The sequence below is a fragment of the Calypte anna genome, chromosome 7, assembly GCF_003957555.1.
Source record: "Calypte anna isolate BGI_N300 chromosome 7, bCalAnn1_v1.p, whole genome shotgun sequence".
Taxonomy (NCBI): Eukaryota; Metazoa; Chordata; class Aves; order Apodiformes; family Trochilidae; genus Calypte; species Calypte anna.
In genome coordinates, this window is record NC_044253.1 from 21,356,705 (window position 1) to 21,382,076 (window position 25,372).

A 25,372-nucleotide genomic window follows, 5' to 3' on the forward strand; every position below is an offset into this window, starting at 1 on the left:
ACACTGTAAATCAAAATTACTATAGTCTGAAGCACTATCCCTCCCCAGTTGCTACCCACCCTCAGCAATGTGCTGTTACTTGTCTTAGCAAAGCAAGGCAACACTGAAGGAATGGAGTAAAAGCAGCTGCTAATATACAAGTATTGCTAGAAAAAGGCCATATGCAGATCTCCATCACTGGAAAAAGCCACACAAAAAAAGCAGAACCTAGAGCAGGTCAGAAATTTGAGGAGGGAAAGAAGGGAAACAAGGTAACAGAAAGTAAGCAGGTGCTGTACCCTGAAAATGTTCTCGTTTGTTGAAGAGCTTGTTTTCATAGAGTACTTCATTATATTCAATTGTACTCTATGTAATATTACTGAAGTATTCAGTTTATAATGGCACAGGAGGTATTCCGGGATTGAGGTTTGTTTGTTTGTTCATTCTGTGGGGGTTTTGTTATGTTTTTTTCCTTTTTAAAAACTGGATAACAGCTCTTCAGATTACAAATGCCTGTCTAGCATAGCACAGTGTACATAGAGCCTGGGGCCTGGAATAGATTGGTGCCTTCTGCATTCAGCCTATTCTCGGTAAAATTCATACAAACAAATGAACAACTCACCAGCAAATAATAAGATTCTTTGAAAACTTACTTTTTCCTTCAGTTGATTCACTTCAGCTATTGTTACTGCATGTTTTAACTGTAGCTGAAACAAACAAACAAATTGCATGAGCATACACAAAATGACACTTGAAATGTTAGTTATAAGTATTTGTCCACAATTCCATTCCTCTTCAAAACATTTTCATAGTAGGTTGACGTCAACTTAAATATTTGTCAGTTACAGGAAAAGCGATCATGAGCTTTTGCTCAAAAAAAGCTGAACTCAAATTAAACCCCCAAAATTCCACAGTATTCTATTTGCTGCCAAAATCAACACACAATCCCGAGTAAATATAGCACTTATGAAAAGATGCTGTAGCCTGGTACTCTGTCTCCTACCCTGGAAGAACTATGTATGTTCTCTACTGATAAACAGCCTGAAATTTCAACTTCCTCAATGGCATCATCAATACTGTCAAGAGAGCAAACTTAAGGTCTACAAAATACTAAAATAAACTGATGTATGTATGGAAGGCATCTAATGAAACAGTTTCTTTGCAATGTATTTTTCTCCTTCAGAGTGAAAATGACAGGGGCTTAAATCTATCAAAGAAGCCCAGACCCCTAAATGCCAAAGATTGCACCACTTAAATCCCCAACTAAACTCTACAGACATGAATAAAGCAATTATGCTCCTTTATAAAAACCTTAAGAAAAGGGAACCCAATTTGCCAACTATATTAAGTTGTGAATCACAGTCTGAAAAGACCTATTGAGTTTATGGATTCATTACTTCCAAAAAATATACCAGAAAAAAACCAAAAACCACAACAGAAAGGATCATCTGGAAAAAACCTCCAACCCAAAACCATGCCTATCTAGAGAATCAATTGCTGTTATGTATGCAGAGATTTCCCAGAGACCTAAGGGACTACAGAAAGAGATTTGATGTGTATTCCTTGTCTTCCTGAAGAACGTTTAACCACAAGACTCAAGAGAATTGGCATACCCCATGCTCCCCTCATAGCTAAAACCATTCTACCACACAGTAAATAAATGCAGTCCAAGGGGCCAAAGAAGAACTACAAGAAGCAGCAGATCTATTTAATGAAATGTTCAGACAAGGAGGGAGGCGGTGTTGGTCCTAATGCTTGTTTCCAAATGCTTTTTTAAAATTTAATTTAAATCAAACCATTTAATATAAATATATAAAATTAATTAACATAAATATACATTTAACATAAATACACATGTGCAGGGAAGCTGGGATCAGAAAACTGCAGAATACCAGCATTTCAAGAGACACTAGAGAGATTTATTGAGGATGTTGGAAAAACAAACCCGAAATCACAATAAGAGGGATGTGGAGGCAATTATATCTAACTTTACAAGGTTCAAATGCTCCCCAGTGTATCAGAAAGAATATTTAAGGAACAGCTACCATACCTCTTTAAATTTAAGAAGAGATTGTGCTGAATCCATATCCAGTGGCAAACAAATATCTTCATTTTCAGGAAGTTCAAAAACTTCTACAGATCTTCCATGGAAATGTGACTCATATGTATCATCATCATCATCGTAGTCATCATCCTAACAAAAGGAGGAAGATCAAGACATTCTGTAACACACTCTGCATTATGGTGGCAGCAACAACAAAAACACACAATCAAGAAATGCTAACAGTTGCAAAACTCTTCTCAACTGGTAACTAACTATACCTTCTTGGTGTCTTATACCCATCATATGTTCTAAAGATTACTTGCAAACTCCTCCATCGAAGTCCCACAGAAGAAAGCTAAGTAAGCCATGTGCAAAACAATCCCACACAGCTAAAACTTACAAATATTTTTGAATAATTGGTAAATTGGAAGGAGAGCTACTAGAGACAACCATGTGCCTTGATAGCAGTAATGTATTCATTCTGTATTTTCTCATGATTTTTTCTGTTTATCCCTTTTTTGCTTCAATTTGATTCAAAAAAACATTTATTCCATTTGTAGAAGTGCTTATTGCATGTAGCAATAACAATAATAATGTACTTTCAAAAATATCTATATATGTATGATGATTTACCTGCTCTGTATCATCTTGAATATAGTGCTGCTCATACAGACATCTCTCTTGCTCTAGAGTCTCACTAATGAGCCGGGCTACTTCACTCTGAGTCCCTGGTTTCTCTCTCCCAATCAAAAACCTACAGAAGAAAAACAAATTAGCTTGCAGTAAAAAGCTTAAGACATGATTAGGGGATTTGTTTGCCATACTGTTGTCTTCAACAACTTTGTAAAACTTTAAGATTATGGTTTTGCATTCTCCATTAGTGAAAAATGAAAATAAGAACTTATTATTTCATAGAAAATACACTTACCTCACTGTGCCTTTGGTGTTTTTTAATACAGTGGCTGCAAAGAACTGAGTGACTCCCACTAGACTTATGCCATCAACCTCAACAATCTGATCATTTACTTGAATTCTGCAAAATAAATAAAGGCTTGGCTATCAGTTCAACAAAATATTTTGGCTCACAAATTTTGGACATGACTAGTATCACTTAAAACTCACTAGTATTTATCATGAGAAATTCTAGAGTCCCAAGTAATTAATTGCTTAAAACAATCTCTTTATGCCCAGTTACTATGCAGATTGCCAATTAAAATTTACGCAGCATTTATCTTAATATTTTTTACATTATTTCCACAGCTATAGGGGTCTTGGGGTGTCAGTGTGATTTTGTGGCACTTTCACACATTGGCACATTCTCAGCTTTTCTCATATATGCAACTTATTTTGCAAAAGTGTTCTATATTAAATAAAAATACTGGGCTTTTTTAAAAAAGTAACAAAGCAGAAATGTAGTATTTATGCAGCTGGATTTCGTTTTTTCATTTTATTCACAGTATTTAGCATATCCAAGAAAAATGTTTGGGCTCAGTTAGAAACCTGAAAAAAACCATCAATTCAATGAAAAACTCACCGTCCATCTCTCTGAGCAGCTCCACCATCTGTTATTGTTTTCACAAAAATACCTAGTTTTTCCAGTCCCTGATCAGCACCCACTCCCATGCCAATAATACTGATGCCCAGACCACTGTCACCTAAGGGATTTAAAAATCTAACATTAGTCACACAACACTTGGGGATGCTGAGCTGCTTCTAAGGCATTCCAAGTCCTTCCACACAAAAGATAGAAAAATTCACTTAAAACCAAACAAAAGACAACGTGCTTTGTATCCAGATACTACTTAAAGCCTTTTTATTCTATAGTTATTACTGCCTATTATATTCAAAGCTTCATGGTACCTGGAGATAGAAAGACTTATGAATTATATATATTTTGGTGCAGATCAATCACTCAGTAATGCCACCTTCCTAACTTTAATTAAATATGACAATTTGCACTTAGTAGAAGTCTGTCCAGTTTACGTCCACAGAGTACAACAGAACTAAACTCTAATGAAAGCCTGAGCACACATTCAAAAATTCAACACCAAATTCAAGCAAAATACAGTTTAAAATTGTTCTTAAAAATATTCAAGGTTTGATTTGCACCTTTTTCAATTTCCACAGGAAACACTTCCATTTTTTCTACCCTTTTCTCAAGTTCATACTCAGCTGACGCTGCCACAGGGTCAACTTCTTCATTCCGTCTATCATAGTCTTCATTTGAGTAAGTACTGAAAACCTGGAGAAAGGCAACGGAAATTTTTTTTTAGTGCTTTTCCTTCTCCTTCTTATCATGATATAACTGAAAGAAAATCAGTATGAAAATTAAAATAGCATTTTTAGAGATCACATTTTTAAAATAACCATCTGCTATAATAAACACTATTGCTACAAGACAGTTTCTAATTTGCACAGAAGTAATATTTCAGAAATTCAAAACAAATCCTTCAAAACATTTTTTGTTGTGTAAATATAACAAATAGTTAAAAGCAATTATTCCAGGAAATCAGTCATCTCCTCTTTGATGTAGTGCGATTTTTTTTGTTGTTGTTTTTTTTTTTAGGACTACATTCCCCCAAATTCTTCTTCCTCTCTTCTTCCCTCCCCACACACCATCTGCCAACTGCAGTGCTTCAAACAGATGTGGTTTTTTGATTTTGCACAAGGATCATGCAGTTTCCCAGGAAAAGGAAATGCCTTGTTACATACATTACTATTTTTAGTGAACTGCTGAATTTCTGAGTTGTAATAACAAACAACATGAATTAAGACAGAAATCTAGAAAGGAAGAATGAGCTACAGGATTAATTTTACTTATCAGCATGTTCATTAGCTGCATTTAAATTCTTACATTAGGGAAAAAAATATACATAGCCTTCCACTTATCTTGAAAAAAAAAAAAAAAAAAAGGTTTTCTGCTTAAATTTTTTCAGGCACTGAATGTTTTACCCAACATCACTGCAAGAAAAAAACCAGTTATGGATAGCAGCCACCTAACCTCAAGAACATGCAGTGCTGATGCAAAGTTAATTTACACTGCCCTTTTATACTTTTGCATTTTCCCACTAAGACTACCTAGACAGGTAACTGTAATCATGTAAATAAGACAAAAATTAATTGTAGTTTGCTGTAATTAACATTTTTTCTGGTGAATTTACATCCACCAGTATATGGTGCTAGTTCTGCATAGCAGCAGCCTCAGGCACAGGAAAAGGGTTATTGAAACAGATCACCTAAAAGCAACTAATACAACCCAGTATTTCCCCCAGGGAGCTTACTGCTTCACTTCCCAGCTGGAGGACAGTTTCACAAACTCTGCCAAACTTCTGCAAAACAGCTACTCCAGAAACACAGTGTGGCCATAAAACAGACCAGCAAGTGAGCAAGATGAGATCCACTTGCCTGAAAGGGAAGAAACCCACTCTAAGAAGTCTTGTATTTCCCCTAGTAATATTTCCTTCCTGAAAAGTTGTTCTTTTTAAGTCTTGCATAAAGGTCAATAAACTTAACAAACTGCTTTGGACTGTCATACATACAACAATGGGCAACAACTGGACATGCAAAGACAACAGAGGTTGTCTTACTCATTCTGTTTTCCACATACTTCACAGAAAGATCTGCAAACCAGACAAAGTATCCTTACTCTATCCTTATCAGAAAAAAAGTGTATAAGATATTTAAATTAATCTTCCTACCTACCTACCCAAACAAGTAAATAGGATGTGCAGCAGAAGGATTTAATGGAATACTCTTCTCCCTTTGGAACAAGACCCGTCTAATTTTGTTCCTTTCCACCCAGCAGAATAATCAGACTCTCAAAAATACAGTCAAGCTATAATGAGATTCATTCTAGAAGTTCGTAAGAGGACAAATGATGGTGAGATAACAACAAGATAACTAATATCTTGTTAGTGAGAATATTTGAGTTCTTTAGAATAAATCCAATACTGGGGCCCCCAAAAAATCAAGTCTGCTTATTTATATGTGCACATATGGTACAGGATTAATAATATGACTATAACATTAAAGATCACTAACTATCAAATGACTGAATGAGCAAAATGTGGAGAATGTTGGTAGCTCATTTGGGAGACACTGACAACTGTTAATAACTGTTCTTTATAACCCAGTGCTCTAACTCACAAAGCAGAAGATGATGCAAGTAGTCACTATCTACCCATTAATTACATTAGAAAAAGGATGACCAGTTCCTTACACAACCATATAAAACGTGCTGGAAATCTGGGGTAACCAAAGTTGCATCATCATAACAACAGCACATATATTGAAAGTCTTAGTCTGAGCCAGTGCTCTAATATCTCTAGAATCTCTAAAAAATATTACATTTTTTCCAGCTTACATATTAATAGCATCATATCTGAGAGACTCATGGAATTTGTCCATTTTGACACAAAATCTATCACAGGAATTGATCGTTTGCTGGGAGTGGATCACAGAATTTAAAATTAGTGGTGTCTTACATTCTAGTGATGTTTGTAATTGTTATTCATAGAATAATAGCACAAACTTACACATGCAAACAAAGATTACCAGTATTTACTCACACTAGCTTTTAAAGAAGAACTTATCTGTAAAAAATTCTCACTGATGCACTAGGAGAAAGAATTCATATTTTTCTCTTCAAATGGCATTTGATGGACAATGTGTGAGAATAATTTAGGTAACGATCCTAAAAACCACAGCCTCACAATTAAGACAAGACAGACTTGTTTCAAAATATCTCCCATCCCTGACTTCAGAGAAACAAATTTGAGGAAAAATGCCAATGTACAAAGAACAGAGGAAAAGTTAAACTGATGTTAACTAGAAGCTAAACACTACAGTAACAAGAAAAGGAAGAGCACACTAAGAAATCTATGGTCAAAGCATCAAGGGCAAAAGACAGAGATTTTTATTGTGTACATGTAGAATCATAACATGGTATTCATCTTTTATGAGTGGAAACAGTAAAATTGTGATATCGAGAACACAGAACTGCTCAGCAAGTTGTTTTTGCCAAGCAGCAAAAGTAACATTAAACAATGTTAAAATGTGGATAATAAATAATATAATTTACAAGTTATACAGTTTAGAAGATTGATGAGAAAGCTAAAACAGTTCATCCCTGTGCTATGTCTGGCAGGGTTTAGTAACTGAGTCAGATGCATTAGGGACAAAAGAAATTCTAATCTTACTATTTAGAAGCCTCTGCTAGGCAGAGATCATAAAATTATTATTGTGCAAGTGATATTTTTCAAAGATGTGCTTAGCAAACAGAAGTTATTGTCTCAAGATAGGAGAAACCTGCAGAAGTTTACAAGCGTTTTACCCTGGCTTGTTATATATCCAGAAATTTGACCTAACATTAATAACTTCTGGATCCTTTCAAATCAATAAATGATGAAAAACCTTGCTATCTGAAAAAGAACATCTTTTTACACTCAAGAACTCTTGGCTTCAGAATGAATCAAAATAATATGAAACAACAAAATTTCTGACAGAGGGCTGAATTTTGAAGGATTTTCTTTAAATTGTTACAATACATACTGGAATTTTTCAAATATATACTTAGTCCTTGGATAGCAAATACATTCATTTGGAGACACAACAAACCCTATTCTTCACATCAGTAAACTGAATCACTTTTTGAATGCAAAACTCAGTTTGACTCAGAAAACCAACACTGCCTGATGTCTAAAAGATCATACCCTTCAGTTCCTGTCACCTTACAGAACTAAAAATCTCTATTATATCACTTAGTACTACCACAGAAAGCAGTTATCAGAGAAAAACAACATCACCTAATTCAAACTCTTAGCAGCACATAAAAAGCTCTACTTAAAAACTGTTAGTTTTAGCAGAATGTTAATTTTGTAACAGGGTAAACACTAACTCACATTTGCATAAAACTTCTATGGAGTCATTAAGCACAGCCCAAAGACCTCCACTCCCATATTAATTTCTAGTAGACAGATTTGTACAAACAAATGCCTGATCAAAAGCAGAACATTACAAAGGTAATTAAACAGTAAGATTAAGAAATCTGGAACCTGCAGAAAGGGTCCCAACTAATTTGAAAGGAAGCAATCAACATCCCTTTAAAAATCATCCTGTAACACCACAGTATTTGCTGGAAAGACTCACACCACCTGCCCAGGCTCTTTAAGTAACTCTTAGGAGCTTGAGAGAGGCACTGAAGTGTCACTGACACTACACCTAGCAATGACTACACCAGCTAGCTCACATTTCTTCTGAAACACTGTTCTTACTGTGAACCTGCGAGCTGACTGACAGTAAAGACAAACATTCAGAACACAAGTTAGGGCTCAGGAAAAATGATCTGATGGTGAACAGTTCCAGTTTTTCAAATTGACCACCTCTGTAATGTCGGGCAGAACTTGAAGTTCCAGGGACAACATGAATAATCATTTGAAACAGTAGCACTGAAGTAGGACTGGAGCATAATGTACACTTCAGTTTACTCTTACAATCTCCCTCTTCAGTTAAAGTCGACAGCTCAGTACCGCTGCCCGCTCCTCCCTTCCCCCAAGCTCCCTGCTTAGCATTTTATTATCACTGCTTAGTGTATTTTAGAAGTGACTATACTTGATATAAGTCAATTAATGATAACAAATCCTTTAATCAGCAAAAAGAAAAAACTTGCTTTTTTTTTTTTCTTTAAACATACTTTTACTCCTCTTCAAAAAGTCTTCAGGATGGTCAGTAACACTTTAACAGGGTAAGGTTACAAACCATTACACTCACTGTAGCATTTTCTGTTACCAAACAGGTGCACAGGCAGATCCTGCACACTTGGGCACTTCATCCAAAAACCCCAACCAAGCCAGTTTAGATAAAGATGTAAATACAACCTTGCTCCATACCTACAGTACAGACAATTTTGTATATATAATTTCATCATAAGTAAACCAGTTTTTTACTAGTGTCACTATTCTCTACTTAATTCTCAATAAAACCTGTAAAATTTACTCTCTGATTTCCAGAGAGAGAAGGAAGACAACATATCTGTTTCAGTCATGCTATGCTGCCTACTCCAGAAGGAGAAACACTCTTTCAGGTTTCATTTTCAAATCCCAGTGAAAGAAATTCTAAAGACAGAGAAAAGCATCAATTCAGGTTTGATTTTATTTAATTTAAAACATTCAGAGCAGAAGTTGAGATCATCCCACTATAGAAAGACACATCAGAGGGTGATGGAAGAAGATGAAAAATAAATCTAAAGAGGCTGCATGTTGCCTTTTGGAATAACACTTTACTACTCAATAAAAATGTAAGAACCTTGTAAAAAAACCTGCTATACTGCACCTTCATGATCAAGATTACAAAATATGTACTCAGGTAACAGAGATGCACTTCTTTTTATTGATGTGCTTCTGAGTGTTTTTATGTTAGAATGACAGAAAAATGAACAATTTACTTTTTCCATCTTTCAAAATGTAAACCACAAACAAGTTCCATCTACTGCCTGTTAATTCTTATCAGTCTAGATTAAGTATTCCCAGGTGTTAACAGCCATCTTCATCAAAAGGATGCTGAATCTTTCAGCAGCTTAACTGCTGAGTTAATGAATTTGTCTCCTATGAATTTGCTTATGACACCTCCTCAGTGTTTCTTCTCATAACACCACACATGAAACTCTGAAGTGCCTCCTATTCACTCCCTCTCTCCCTGAAACTAAAGCTGCATCCATCAGCAAGAGGTAAAATCTGTTATTCACTTTGATACAGTTGCTAATCCTCAAACCCAGTAGTATTTTTAAAATAACTTTAAAAATCCCTCTCTCTTCCCTGTCAAATCTGTGTGTAACTGCTAAGAAATCAGAAGTTGGAGGGATTGAAAAAGGAGTGAAGACAGACGGGTGATAAACTGGCATCCTTACTGTCACCTCTCCTGACAACCATACTGCAGTGTTTATAGTTTTATATATATATATTATATTTGTATATAGTTCTATAACATCATCAAGTACAAACAAACAGGGCAGGTATTATGTCATATCATTGCATTCAGGGAACAATTCAGTTAGAAATACATCGAGATGTTAATGTCAAGATTCCGGCTGCTTGAAGCAAAGAAATTCTTTGCTTTTCCTGCTTTGGTCCAGATTTCTGCTCTAAAGCCCAATACCCTGGCACCAGACTCTCATAGTCTTGAAATGCCAAGTCCATCTACTCCTGTAAAACTCACAGATCAAGTATTTCCTAAACACCATAACAGAAGATGTACAAGTAAAACAAAAAGCCAAAGAAGCCTGACAGAGCTTCTTCCTGGAAAGCTGAACAAATGTCATGGAACCAAAACATAACAAGGACCAGAAACAATGGATACAGTAATTAAATCTATTTAAGCTTAACAAACATTTAATTTTTATGAAAATGGAAATTTCAGTAAGAGTTTAAAGATTATCTTTTCTCAAACAAATAAAAAAAAAAACCAACCCAAAATACAAAATTTTCACGCATGTGAAAATATGACATCCAGTTGATGTCATGTTTTTAACACCTCAGTTAAGTCAGCCAGCAGGAAATGCCATACTCTCAGATGCAGGCAGAATAAAAATGAACTATATTCAAGATTACTTCTTGTCAAAAGTCACTGAAAAGTACCATGGAGAGTTTAGGTTTGAGGTAAAAGTAGGAAGAAAAGTTATGATGTTAAATTATAAACATTGTAATGTTGATGCAAGTGATCAACAGTTCAAAACAGTTCAAATCTATGATTTACAACAAACAAATTGTCATTGCAAAAGATCTCAAAAATATGGGTAGAACTACACTTAAATTATTTGTGTCAAGAAAAAAAGTGGAAGACTTCTCACGTACACGTTTAAATCTCTTGGCTTAACTCTGTTTTCATAAATCAATCTACATCCATGTCACATACCTGTCTCCCAATGTCAAGGAAATATTTTACCTAAGTGCTTGACCAATAGCTGACAAACAATTGGCCATTTGTGCAGTCTCCAAATTACTGAAAAAAACCTCCAGGGTTTTCATATCTTCCACCAGTTAGTGTATTTTGTATCCCTTTCTGTGTATGATATCATAAGGATAAAAGGTTACATTTCAAAATTCAGAGGATGTACCAAGCTGAAGCACTACACTGCAACACTTTGTTAGAACATTTTAAGGAGAGTACACAATGACCTACAAAAATTGTGCATCTCCTAAAAGTGGTAAGCATTTACAGATATATTGTTATACAGAAAACCTAATTTAAATGTATCATAGAATAGTCTGGGTTAGAAAGGACCATAAAGATTATCTAGTTGCAACATCTCTTGCATGAACAGCAATACCTTCCACTAGACCCCACTACTCAGAACCCCATCCAACCTGGCCTTGAACACTTCCAGGCATGGGGCAACCACAACCTCCCTGGGAAACAGTGTCTCACCATCCTCACACTAAAGAATTTCTTCTTAATGTGTAGCTTAAACCTACCTTCTCCCAGTTTAGAGCCATTACCCCTTGTCATATCACTACACACCCTTGTAAAAAAGCCCTCCCCAGCTCTCCTGTATGCCCCCTCCAGGTACTTGAAGGCTGCTATAGGGTCTCTCTGGAGCCTTCTCTCTGCTGAACAACCCTAACTTTCTCAGCCTGTCCTCACAGAGGAGGTGCTCCAGCCCTCTGGTCATCTTCATGGCCCTCCTCTAGACTTGCTCCAACAGCTCCATGTCTTTCTTGTTTTGGTGGCTCCAGAACTGGACACAATACTGTCTTCATTTGCTGCTTCATTAACTGCAGTAAGCAGTTCTGTACTGAAAAGACTGACAAGTATGCCAGCCTGAAAAAGATTACCATTTGTGTCCCAGATGTACATAAAACAGCTCTGTTTCAATGTGCAAGACAAATGGCAACATTTTGAAGGATTTCCATATTCTCTCAGAAGGGGATACTTGGCTGGTTAGGACAACACACAAGCTACGAAACTGCGTTTCCTTATGGAAGAAGTAAGTTTTAACTGTGACAAATATAAAAGCCTTTACAAGGGATTGGGGGTTGTTGTGGTTCTTTTTTTAAACTCTATTTTTGACTCAAGAATCTTAAAAGAAAGTATTATTGACAGAAAGATGGGAACAGAGACACTCCCATGCAATATAAAGTGGATAACACTGCTAATTAAACAGACTTAGGGCAGCAAATAACAGGTGTATTATCTTTTCAGTTCATGTGAGCTACAGAATTTCTAAAGGATCATAAATCATTGCAGAAGTTAGTCACAGTGCTAATAGAGGTCTTGAGGACAAAGTTTGATGCAGTCGAAGGTGAAAACATCTCAAGAAGTCAATTTGGAAACTGGTATTTTCTTTCACAGGAGGAAATTTCAAAATCACAAATGCCAAACAGCACCCAGTCACTACATTTATGTTAATTAAAGCCTTTCAAGGTAATGACATAATTGAAAGGAGTTTAATCTCTGCATTCCAAAAGTAAAATGAAATATAAAGGGATGACAGCACAGTCACCTAATGCTATTAGTAATGTCTGTAATGCTGATTGTTTATAAAATTTATTCTTAAAACTTCAAGACCATGACAAATTCTGTTGTCTTACAAATACCTTGGACAGCTGAGTGTGCTTTACATTCCTTACTGGCTTGATATGTGGCAACAAGAGACTAAAAATAGTTCATTATAATACCATAACACTAACCCAGTCTGTGATGTTCTGGTAATAACTGTACAGTATGACTCTCTTCACTATTGTAGAAAAACTCAGCAACTAAGACATAATGTTTCTTAAGGTCTGCAGAGATCAAACAGCAGCAGGACTTAAAGAGTCAGGTCACATACAGAAAGTAAGTAATCTTCCCAGACATCATCATCATTTATCACCAGCTTCTACAGAATGGAAACACCTATTTCAAGTCTCATCTATGCTTATTTTCACAGGCATAGGGCAAATCAAAATAACTGAGTATCTGCCTAATTATGTACCATCTTTCCTCATGCTATCAGATCAAAGTGCGACCTTAAGCCCTGCTACAGATGTCAGAAATTACAGGTCTCTGACATGGGTCAGATGCAGTGCTACCAGCATTAGCAGAGCTCTAGGGAATGTTTAAGGTAGCTGTCTCCTTTTACTCAAAAGCCCTCCCAATTTCACAACTGACTAGAAACTTTGGAACAGATTGTAACTGAGCTCTCTTTGCTGCTGCAGCATAAATACCGGTTTTAGGGTGCCTGTAAGTTATATCCATTACCTACACACATATCACAATTGCCTTTTGTGTGTATCAAGTACAATGGTAAGAGCTCCAACCCTACAGAACTTTGATGATCTGAGAACATGCTTGCCTAACACCTTCTGAATATGTTTTGAATTCTCCAACTCTACTTCACACTTGCTAAACAGCAATTGCAAAAGACAGAGATCACTAGAGAGGTGTAGAAGGAAAATGGCAAGAACTCCAAGGCCATCCTGGCCTGTTCCAGGAGCACCCAAGAGGAGAAAGACAAACATTCTCCTCTAGTGGCTCTGGATGTCTGGAATGGCACTCAAAATTCAGTCAAACTTATTAGTTGAAATAAAGCTGAAAAGAGAAGCTACTAGGATACATTCCTCACTATGGCACTTCTCTAAGCTGTGGTGGGGACCAGGAATAATTGTTTGCTAACACTCATGATCTTTTTTCCCCTTCTAATTTGAGATGCATTAAAATCTATGCATTGAGTCGCACAAAAGAGATTCTCTTCTGGAAGTAAAAGTGGGATGCTCTAAAAAAGTTAATGATTTTGGGAATTAAAAAAAAATTGCTATTCTTTATTTTACAGAGCACAAAAGCAAAAAAAAACATATACCAGAACTCATTCCCACTAATCATTATAGAATATATGAAATAAAAAAGGCACAAAGGGGAAAGAAATCATTGCCAAGGCACGAGGAACAGAGAAAAAAAAATCTATTAAAAATGACATACAGAAAGATGCCTCTATACCCATTACAGGAAAAATATAGTCAAGTTTCACTGAAAAGGGAAGGCATGTATCACAAGCTTCCATTTTGGGGTCTTAAACTTTACTAACCATATTGCTGTTAAGCAGTGTATTCTCCTAGTCCACGTGGGACACAATGGCAGGAACTGTGTTATTTCTAATGGAAAACTGCTAACAGTTGCTACTAACTAACTGTTCATCTCTCAGTTGTGTAATCTGGTACAGGCTGGTTCCTGTGGCTTACAAAAGAGCAGTTGTAATTGAACAGAGCTAGTTATCAAAAACCGAGTTTTGTCAACACAGAGCTCCCATCACAGTTGGCAGAGATTTCTACTAATGCTTTCAACCAAGTCTGGCATGGACATAACGGAGAAGACAGGGAAAGTCTGTCACAGACACTGATTCAGTAGGATTTCAGCAGTGATGAGTAAAACACAGCCTACAGCAGGAAACCAGCAGCCACTCAGAAGACATTTGTAGTAGACTCAACACAGCACTTTACTCAGATACTCAGTTCACAAATGTGAGAGGAAATGGACTGACAGCCCTGCGGCTCTCACAGCCCTCTTGTCACACTCCTGATGCAGTTTCCACCCTTCAGCAACAGCAGACGAATCCAAACTGTGGTGACCTGTCAAAAGGTCCTGATTCCGGAGACTGTAATTTCTGCAACTTCCACCCCTTCAGTGCTCCAGGTCACTACTAAAGCAGCATTAACTACAAGCCATATAAAGTCAGCCTGCCTATGGAGAGCCTATAAAAAACCCACATGCAACAAAAGTCATATTTTGCCACACTCAAAACATCTTCTGGGTTTCAGCACTGGTGTGTGTTTTAACAAACTGGGAAATTACAGCTCTCCATTGCTTAAGTACAGAAGTCAACAGAATCTTTACATCCTTGTGATTCTGACTGTACAAAACATAAATAAGATTTTTCATTCATGTGATAGTAGAAGAGAAGTGTGCTTGAGAAAGCCTCAACTGTTTCCTGTTCCATCCTGGCTGGCATCTCCCAATTCTCCTCTCAAACTTTAGGAGGTACCACAGTAACTGAGGTCTGCAATAAGACTATGGCTAAACATGGTTTGAACTGTACCATTCTGTGGGCATTTTTGGTAAAGGAAGATCAGACACCTAAATGTTTTTAGTTTGTCAGTGCTGTAATTTACACTATTCCTCATTATCCAGTCTGCCCTGTCACTTCTAATTCCAGAACTCTGTAACTCTAAAATGCTCACATTATACCCCTACAGCTTGTTAGCCAAGACAGTATATAAAAAATAATAAAAATAAATAAGGAAAATGTACACAGTTATTATTAGAGAGAATTTTGTAATCTTCGACAACAAGCAGGAGTAATTTTATATTTTCTCATAATTAATTCTAAAAACAAGTCTGAAGTTGAAACTGAAGGTCTGCTACAGTTTTTTTTTCAAAAAAACTTTTGTACAAAAAGTAAAACTCAAAAAATGCTTCCTAATGCAATGCTTCCAATATAAACAAATGAAGGCAGGTTTTAAAGGTCATGTGTTTGTATTATTCCCAAAAGTGTAGTGTTTCTGAAAATGTCCAGTAACTAAAGTCTCACATTTCACTATGCTGGCTATCTTATGAAACTGCTGTGATTCAGGAATCACTTATGACCAGAAAATGTATAACTTCTCTCTAATTTAGTTTTGAATAAAAGCTATAAGCTTACATTTTTCAAGGGTTTTTAGACCTTTGAAAAACATAAAAATTTATTTCCTGGGTATTTTTGACTACAAAACATTAAAAAGTAAAGACAGTTCAAATGTACTTACCTTGATAGGAGCTGTTGAGAACTTGACTTTTCGTTTTGGTTCAGGATCTTCCTCTTCAGAAAGTCCAGGAAACTCCTCATATTCGCTGTCATACATATACTCCTCCTCCTCTCCCTCCAATATTTCTTTGCCTTCAGGCCCTTGGTTTTCTAACTCTGTATCCCTATAATCATCAAAAGCTGCATTCTCTATTCCAAAAGCATTGAAGTTCTCATGCTGCTTTTCCATCATTTGCTCCTCTTCTTCAGTATCCTCTTCCTGCTCTAGAACATCCTGAACTTGTGTAAATGGACCATCTTTCACAGAAATCCCATCTCTTTCTTCTTCATGACTGATTTCACTGCTTTCTTCTACAACCTCCAAGGAGTAGTCGTTCCTCTTCCCTCCCTGTACTTGATTGAGCAGCTGATCCTCTTGAACGGCATGATCTTTCTCCAAACCTTTTTCATGCCCTGAGGTTGCATCTTGTGCAACCAGCTCTGCAGAAGTCCCCTCTGCAGGGAAAACCTGGGAGAGAACGCTATCTGATCTCTGCTGAGCATCCTGACCAGGTGTACTGCCCACATCCCACAAACTTCTCTCAAGTACCAGGTGCTCTTTTTTGTCTTTTCCACGTGCCTCGTTCAGCTCATCTCTGAGGATTACTGGCACTTTGGTAATCACAGCCTTTTCCAGACATCCTTCAGCAACAGCAGATGAATCCAAAACGTGGTGACCTGTCAGAAGGTCCCGATTCAGGAGACTGTAATTTCTGCAAATGTCTTTGGATTCTTCAGTATCACTGTCACCCAGAAAGCTTTCCAGCCTCCTAGAAATGGGCCCTGCATTCAGGAAGGAAGATCTGGAACCACTGTTGGGATGCTGCTGCTTTAACTCCTCGTTACCTTGATTTTCCACTTTCTCCAGCGCAACTGGAAGACTCGCTTCTGTATTAAAACTGAAATGTTCTGCCACAGTGCTGCAATCAGAAGCTGAACTGCGTCTCCTCTTATCCTCACCTTTTTCACATTTACTGGGGGAATATCTGTCCACTGAGCTCCGTTGTTTTATATTTCTCTCAAACAGCTTCCGGGTCTCCGAAAATTTTTCTGCCAGGGCAACCTTGTCTAGGTCTGCCTCATCGTTGCTACGGATGACCTTGTCAGCAGCGGAAGGCACAGACAATGAATCCACAGGACTGCCACTGGGGCTGGTACTTGCATTAAGAAGATTATTCTTTTGGACATTGAGGAAAGATGGGCTACCTGGAGAAGGTCCATACTCTGCTGCTGTGGCCCGGCTGATTAATTTGGTCTCAGGTGGACTGCTTTCACAAGAGAGTGTGGAAGAAGAGCTTCCCATTTGCAGAAACATATTTTTGATCTTGTGTACTCTATTGCCATAAGTGGCAGCTCTGCCTCGACTGTGTGGGTCATTTCCCCCTCCATTGGAAGACGTGCTCAGCTTCTGATGCAAGCCTGTTTTGTTAGAAGTGTTTTCAGCATTGTTTACGCCATCAAAAGAGCATTTGATAGCATGGAAATCAGATTTATAGGCATTTCGGTGTGGAGAAGCACTTCTTAAAGTCCTTTCCCCTTTACCTTCGGTTTTCATCATTGTCAGAGAGAAAGCTGTCTCGACGCCTCAAAAAGAACGGGAAGGGCGAGGACGACTCCCAGGCACAAAGCTTCCACCCGCACGCAGAGCAGACCTCACAGAAGGTCCGAAAAGCAGCCTTTCACTCGGCCAGCCTCCCGGCTCGCATCGAAACGAGGCGCAGGGGAGCAGACGTGGAGAGAAAGAAATCACAGCGCGCAAATGGCCACATGGGGTATTCTCCCCAGCGCGGATCGCGGTACTCGGAGAGCCATCTGCAAAGAGAAAGTGTTCTCATTAGCTCGGGGCCTCGCCGGCGTGTGACACGAATCCGAAACTCCGGGTAGGAATCTCCGCCGGACACCTCTCCGCGGGATAAAGCCCATTGTGTCCGCCCGGACGCGCGGTCCCAGCTGCTCCCAGCCGCCCGCCCGCCCGCCCGAGCACCAGCCTGGCGGCTCCGGCGGGGATACGGCGGCGTGTGCCCCCCCCCCCCCCCCGCCACTCCCGCCAACGGCCGTCCCGGGACGGGCGACGGGGGAGGGGGCAGCGCCCGGCCCTTCCTGCCGCCTCAGGGAGGCCGGGCCCGGGCCGAACCGCGCCGCAGCTCGCCAGGAGAGGGGGGGGAGGGCCCGGACGTCCCCGGGACTCACTGCCCGGAAGGGGGGGAAGCCACAAGTTTCGGCCCCGAGTTAGGGCTTCCCCGTGGCGGCGCCTCTGCGCTGCGGGGCCTGCAGCGGAGCCGCCCCGGCACCTCTCCCCAAACTTTCCGAGCCAGCCTACCTGGGGGCGGGGGTCCCGCCGCCTCCTTCCCCTCAGCGCTTACAGCCGCTCAGCGGCCGCACACACCACGCCATCACCATCCGCCGCCAGCCAGCCAGCCAGCCAGCCGCTCTCCTCCCTCCGTCCCACCCCCCCGCCGCTGCCTCCGCCGCCGCCCCGCACTCCTCACTCCACCTTCCTCCCGCCCCCGCGGCGTCGCTCCAAACCGCCGCCCGCCTGCCCGCTCCGCTCGCTGCCTCTCACGCTGCCCGGCGCCCTCCTCCGCCCTGTGTGTCGGGCCCGCCCGCGCGCGCTCCCTGTCTCGCTCGCACACAAAGAGCGGGAGCGGCGGGCGCGCCCTTGTTCCTCTGGGCGAGAGGGAGGAGAGGGGCTGGGGGGAGGCGGCGGGCGGGCGCGCCCGGCCTGAGGGAAGCGCCTCCCGCGCCGGGATATACCACGCCATGGCGGGATACGGGTTTAGGGTGATACCATGCGGCGGAGGCGAGCAAGCGCGGAGCCGCTGCCCGGTGTCCCCTGGCCGTGAGGGCGGGGCGGCGCAGCACAGCGCCTGTGGGTGCGGGTCGCTCACCGGCCACGCCGCCCAGGAACCGCCGCGACTCGGGGCGCCGGGGCGAGGGACGGCGGTGACCGCCGAGGGAGGGACCCGGCTCCCTGCAGAAAAGTGAGCGCCGCGGTGCCGGCGCTGGGGAGCTGCGAGCGGTTCTCAGAGCCCGGGCGGGCAGCGCTGCGCCGAGAGCAGCCCGGTCCCCGGCTGCAGGCGAAGTTGCGGCAGCTGCCACGGCCGAGGCTCTGACAGCCGGAAGTATCACTAGTGCCAAACATTCCTTCCCCCCTCCTTTCGTTTTAACAGTCAGGTTGGTTTTGACCCCTCCCGAACAGGTGAGTATCAAACCCAGCGCAGGTACACAGCCGAGGCAGCCCCGGCCTCCCCGCGGTGCCGGAGCGGGGTGCGGGCATCCCCGAGGGGATGGGGGAGGGCGGGCGGGCGGGCGGGGCTGCCCACACCTTCTGCCCGTGTCCTCTGCCTGGGAGGAGGCAGCGCCGGCTCCGACTTTGCCAGCAAATTCATGGACACTTGTAAATTTCTGAGTAGGGCGATCGGTCGAGCCTGCCGTGTTTCCTTGCACACTCCTCGGGCTGGAAGCTTTTGCAGCTCCCTCAAATTGAGGAAATGCCTGTCATCGATAGCCTTAGGCAGTAATAACTGCTGTTTTGCAAGCAGTAATGCGTATGTTCAGTTCTCTGTTTAGTCCAAATAAAAGCACCGGCTTCAACTTACTTACTAGTTAAAGACAGAATTTGGATGACTGTCGAGTTTCTAGTGTAGCTAATTCCACAGAATACACATAAAAATGAAGAAGTAATTGGGAGAGCACTGAAGAGCACTGGTAGTTTCCAATCATATTATAACTTTCGTTACCAAATTGTGTAACTATTATTTAGAAAGCCAAATACTTCATTCTTTGAAAATAATTGTTTCACTTGTTTATTACTCAAAGCAATGGTGAAACCCATTCTCCCAGACAGCCCAATTGACTTTGACTTAACTGGGAATCAGAATGTACAGAGTATTTCACAGCATGACTAGAAATCTATGAGATAATTTCAAATCAGCCTTAACCATAATTTTGCAATTAAAAAAAAATCTTATGATTGATACATTTTTCTAATGCTTCATGCTTCCAATATAAAGTAGGGACAAAATTGTTGACACTTTTTTCTGTGTTTTCAAAGATCGCAGGGGCAATGGCATTTCCCCAAGACCCACCACTAGTCATCTTAGGTACACATGGGGACACCATTTTTAGTAAGATTTTAATACACATAGTTTCAGTGTACGAGCAACAAATTCTTCTTGATTGAGAATACCTGATTCAGAGCAAGTAACAGTGATCTTTCTCCTACATGGTCCTGAGAAAGTCTTTTGCGAAGCGTTTGTAGGCTGGGTTGAAATTACTGGACTTAACAATTTTTCAATAAACAGGGCTTCAAGAGAACACTAAGCACTTTCTTTCACAAACCAAAGGTAAATTATAGTGTTGCTCAGCAGCTGGAATACTGTGAGCAGAGAAAGTTTTGCAGTAGGTAGGAGACAGTTCAAAGAAAACAAGGGCAGAGTTCAGGAAAAACATAATGGATCCCAAAGCAGTTCTAAAGCTGTCCAGGAAAGTCAGAGGCCTTTGTACTGGGTGCTGGCTAAAAGAGGCCAGAGCAGGATAATATTCTTGCATTTTGAGTTCTCCCATGCGTAAGAAAATAGCAATTGTAATTACTGATCCTGAAAACAGATTTACTTGTATCAAAGGACTCTTACTTCTTTACAACTTCCTATCCTAACTAGGGAAATACATAATTTATTTTGGCAAGCTGTGCTGCTTAGGAAGGACTACATTTATCAGGGCTGATTTGTTTCTAGTGAGAAATGACTCTGGATTATGTTCTAGGTGAACTGAAGTGAAAGAAACAATAGAGTTCTTTACAGAAACAATTATTTAAAAGAAAAAAAAATCAAGATAAAGACTTCTGGAATCAGAGCAAAAAGTTTGGGAAGGTGACATTTCACCATAGTAAATAAATGCAATAAAATCCAGGAGGAGATTCAGTCTATGGTGGTTTCCTTGATAGATGATGGAACATCAGTGAGTAAACAAATGGTTTGCACTGAGCAAGAAGCATCTACATTTTATGATCTTAATTTATTAAAAAAACAGGAGTTCCAGGGTGACATTAGCAGCTCAAAATCTTCTTGGGGGAAAAGGGAATCAGTGTTGCAGTATATGAACTTATGGATCTAATAAAGACAGAAAAGAGAAAGGTGTTTCCAAGAAAGAAATAAAATTGAGGGCACTTCTGCAAACCCAATTATTTAAACTGCCATTGGGGTACAGTTTATTTCAGTATTAATTCTGATTACAGAGGCATATCTGCACAAAAGGAATCCATTTCACTGATCATCAGAGGGTGTGTATGCATCTTCTGAATGGAATAATGTTTCTGTGACTGATCTTACCTTGGTTTAACTGTTTCAGAGTACCTCTCCTGTTGCACACACAGGATGCCTGTGCTTATGTTTCGGGGGCAATGTTGACAGAGGAACAAGAGACATTCCCTATGAGTATATCATATAAGCTTCTAAAGCAGAACTGAGCAAGGAAAAAGACTCCCAGGAGGTCTGGATGAGAGTGATACTCTGTTATTGGTGTTAAATTATCCCATAAGAATGATCCAATACATTTGTAAATAGATGTGTTTAGGTAAATTGTCATTTCTTAAATGGTTTCTATTCTTTCAGCTTGTAAGGACAGCCATTCATTCAGCCTTCAGTTGAATGACCAATGTAGCCAGAATGGAGCATGTATTTAGTGGTCAGGATTAATATTTATTGATACTGGTGGACTCAGCTGCTGCTGTTCATTCAATATGAGCATAAGAACTGGTATCATCACCCTATTAACATGCTTCAATCAACTCACAAAAATCTTGGTCTTAGGTCTTTTAGAAAATAAAAGCCTTGAGGAGGCAGTGCTTTGGGAAAGCTCCCTCTTCCTCTTTGCTGTTTTACTGATGCCTGCAACTGGGCAGGGTGCAGCTGAGAAGGTGTAAGTGCCTCCCAGGACAAGAAGAGCTCAACAGCCCCTGTAACAGTTCAGCTTTGTTAGTGTCAGTGATCAGCTGAGCTGAAGAAGCCTGAGTCAGACAAACCCATGCCCCCAGCATTCATTGCAAAACTTAATTCTCTGAATTCTGAAAAAGTTATCTGCTTTATCCACATTCTGGTTTTGTCACGTGATTTGAAATGCAGTCTCACCGAATTTGTATTTAATATGTGTAACATGAGTTATTTCAGGTTTAAGCAGGACAAGTCAGTGTGGGTTTTTTTAATATATTTTTGCAAAAAGCCAAGAATAGAAGGAATAATTAAGCATTCAGATTTCCACAACTATTTCTGTAGATTTTTAAAACCGTATTTTAAGAAAATACATTTCTATAATTTAGGAATAATTAAAATGTTCTGGAAGTATTTCAGTCATACTCAGTATGATATGAGCAGCTATTTTGAATTTTAATTCTGTAGGTCTGGTGGGCAATCATTTGATGTCTTTCATTAGCATTAAGAAAGTAACCCATAATTTTAGAGGACTGTACTTATGTTAAATACAAAACTAATAATAAAGTACCATCTAAACCTCATTACTTTGTAGCACTTCTTCACAAAAATAAAACAGTACTAAAGTCCAAAATGGTATTTAATCATCAATAGCATTTGATCAATGAAGGAGAAGAAAGTAGTTTCAAAGAAGATGAAGGGGGAAGTAATTTGGTAAAGGCAGTTGGAACAATGACTCCAGACAGATAGGGAACAAAAATCTGCAAGAAAAAAGCTCAGGGTCTACATATGGTAAAACCATAAAGGACATTTTGAAGGCTGAAGGGCCAGACCATCCAGCCTGCCTTTTGATGCCATGTGAAACAAGGATGTAAAGATTTCTGAGAAGAAACCGACAAACAAAACCCAGAACACCACTAGTGCAGAAGTTACAGTATGTAATGGTAAAGTAAAGCAGATTTCAGAACTGGATTCCCCTAACAGCTTGCACTGTGTGTAGAACATAACAGTTGCACAGCAGGACCCTGAAGACTACAAGTGTTGTGGGTGAAGAAATGCTCTAAAGACAGGAGCTAATTAAATTTGAGTCAGTTCCATTCAAATTGTGCTGGGTAATGTAGCAATTACTCTACTGCATGGTAGCAGCACCACAGGGAAAGCCTGAGACATCACCGTATCTGTCTTTGCTATTGTATATGATGTTATATACGTTCAATACATATTTTGCTTTCTAAAATTGGAACCATGGTGTTGTGGGCGCTAACTTGGTTAATGCCTGCTCCAGGTTTTGCTTCTCTTTCCTTGTACTGCTCAAGCTGAAATGGCTAGCAGCAATGCCCAAATCCTGCAGCTTTATTTCTGGTTTCTTCTGCTATTGCCACATCCGGGCCTCACCCATTCTCCCATTCCATATTAAGATGAGCTAAGTTATAAAGAAAAAGCCCATTGAATAGAGCTGTGCTTACAGGAGGATGATGTATTTTATAGACCTAATATGAAAAACATTTCCTACAACTAGCAGTCTGATAAAGGGAAAAAAATACTATTGGTACACACCTTGGTAAGTTTTATTTTTCATGCAAGTGAGTAAAAAATACACCATTGCAAGCAAACTTTAGTTAGAAAGTTACTCTGAGCAGTAATATTAACAAGGTGTCAACACTAAGACTCTCAGCTCGTCTGGTTCTCTCTCATTGCAGTTATATTTATGCCACAGCAAACTTTAAACATGGGATATAAAGTGGAATTTTAAGAACAGCAGCACCACCAGTAAAGGAGGGCTGCTCTCTCTTGTTGCCAAGAACAAGAGGGCTGCTCTTCTCTTGTTCTTGTCTGTAATGCAAAGATCCAGGTAGGGGCCATTCAGGTGAATAGCATAGCAGTGTCTATCTTGCTGGTTTAACTTTCATATGTCAGTATTTTCATTCCTGCTTGTTAAGTAAGAGATATGTCCTTCAAGGATAGGGCTGTCTGCAGAAGGGTGAATTGTATTAATGACTAGTTCCATCACTTCCCTCTATGGACCACCCAGGATGCTATTCCCCAGAAATGCTGTGAATTAATACCCTGACCACATATTCTGGCCACAGACCCACGAATGTTAAATGAATGTAGCAGAATGTGTAGAGGAATGGCCAGAGCATGTGTACACAGCCCCATGTTTGAGGCACTCAGGTGCTAATTACAAGGTGGGAGGCGTGAGCTTGTGTCAAGCCCACCTGTGTTAAGCCCCCGCCCAGTCAGGGTTTGCCTCAGCTGCGCATGAGCAGGATTGGGGGGCCAATAAAAGGGGAGCTTCCCAACACATGCTCAGCTCCCTCTGGAGCAGCCAGAGGAGGAGGTTGGCTGAGTTTGGAGCAGAAGCACTGAATGAGGCTGCCTGAGTCTGAAGGCAGCAAAACTGGAGCACTGACTGTGCACCTTGGTGAGAACACCTTTTTGACTTCGGAGTGCTGTACCCCAAGAAAGGTTCACCTGTCTGCAAATGAAGGTTGGTGGAACATCATTAATAGCAGCATTGAGCACAGCTGGCCTGCCAGGACATGTCTGAGAACTAATGAGGGTTCCTTATCTTGCAGCTTCTAGACACACTGGAGATAAAATTAGAAGAATGTCTTAGTCTTGAGTCTCCAGAATCTTCTAGTTCTCAAGGTAAAATGTTGGCAACTGTATTTCAAACGTGCATTAAAACAAAAAAGTCTTTATTGTAAGGAATGCTGAATAGAAGAGACTCAAAACTTTCCTCACCTTATAAGCTCCATTCCATTTGGACACATGAAGTGTCCAAACTGTCAAAGCCACTTTCCACATTGGCAAATTCATGAAAGAAAAAGAACAAGGATGGAAAGACATTATCATTTTGTGGAATGGTGTGAAACAGTAGTTCAAGACCATGCCAGGCTTCAAAAGCATAAGAATCAGCTGTTGGCGTGACAAAGTCAGGGGGTCTTAATAAGAGCATTCCACCAAATGCTGTTGGAACAGAAAAGTCTATTGCTGCATTTTTCATTCCAGTAACTGGAGTACTGTCAACATGACTTTTATAGAATTTACAGGAATTTAAAAAATAAAGTTTGTGGCTATTGTTGATTTTACTATTTCTTGAGCAGAAGAGCTTATGCTCTCATACTGTCTATGTGCCTCTGAGCATCTTCTACTCTGCAGTGACTTTCAAAAACTGGCCAATGGGTTTGACCAAATTTGACACAGGCTGAGAGTTTTCAAAAATAATTTTGGTTCTACCAGTTTTATAAAAATAGGCAGCAGAAGGGAAGATAGACCTTGCAATATCAATCAAGGGAAAGGTTACAGCAAGAAATCACCCCTTAAAAGCCACTAGAGAACCCCAGATAAGGTGCACAGGACTGAAACCTGTTGAATGTATTAATCACAAGAATAGCCTTGTTTTGAAGTTGTTTTTTTTTTTTTTTTTTTTTAAAGGCAAAATCAGTCACACACATCGGGAGAGTAACCGGCTTCTTTATTTCAGGACTTCACAGCACACTTTCTTATTCTGATGTGCTGGTTTCTGTCAGATCAAGTAGTTTTATACAACTGAGAGAATTCATAAATACTGGCTTATTTGGAATTATTGATAGCTAAAGAAAATAGCTC

At 40.0% G+C, this 25,372-nt stretch overlaps 1 protein-coding gene across 4 annotated transcripts in view; it reads right to left on the minus strand.

Moving 5' to 3' along the window:
* The window catches only part of LOC103538687 (neurabin-1-like), a 40,990-nt gene extending 22,744 nt beyond the window's left edge, over positions 1–18,246 (minus strand). For all 4 annotated transcript variants that reach the window (XM_030454388.1, XM_030454391.1, XM_030454389.1 and 1 more), the window contains exons 1-8: positions 18,151–18,246; positions 15,793–17,642; positions 4,133–4,265; positions 3,558–3,678; positions 2,952–3,056; positions 2,657–2,777; positions 2,030–2,173; positions 633–686 (exon numbers count right to left, since the gene is read on the minus strand). In XM_030454388.1, coding sequence (XP_030310248.1) covers positions 633–686; positions 2,030–2,173; positions 2,657–2,777; positions 2,952–3,056; positions 3,558–3,678; positions 4,133–4,265; positions 15,793–17,388 — 2,274 coding nt within the window. In that variant the 5' untranslated portion in view covers positions 17,389–17,642; positions 18,151–18,246. The remainder of the gene's footprint in view (positions 1–632; positions 687–2,029; positions 2,174–2,656; positions 2,778–2,951; positions 3,057–3,557; positions 3,679–4,132; positions 4,266–15,792; positions 17,643–18,150) is intronic.
* Positions 18,247–25,372: the final 7,126 nt, after the last annotated feature.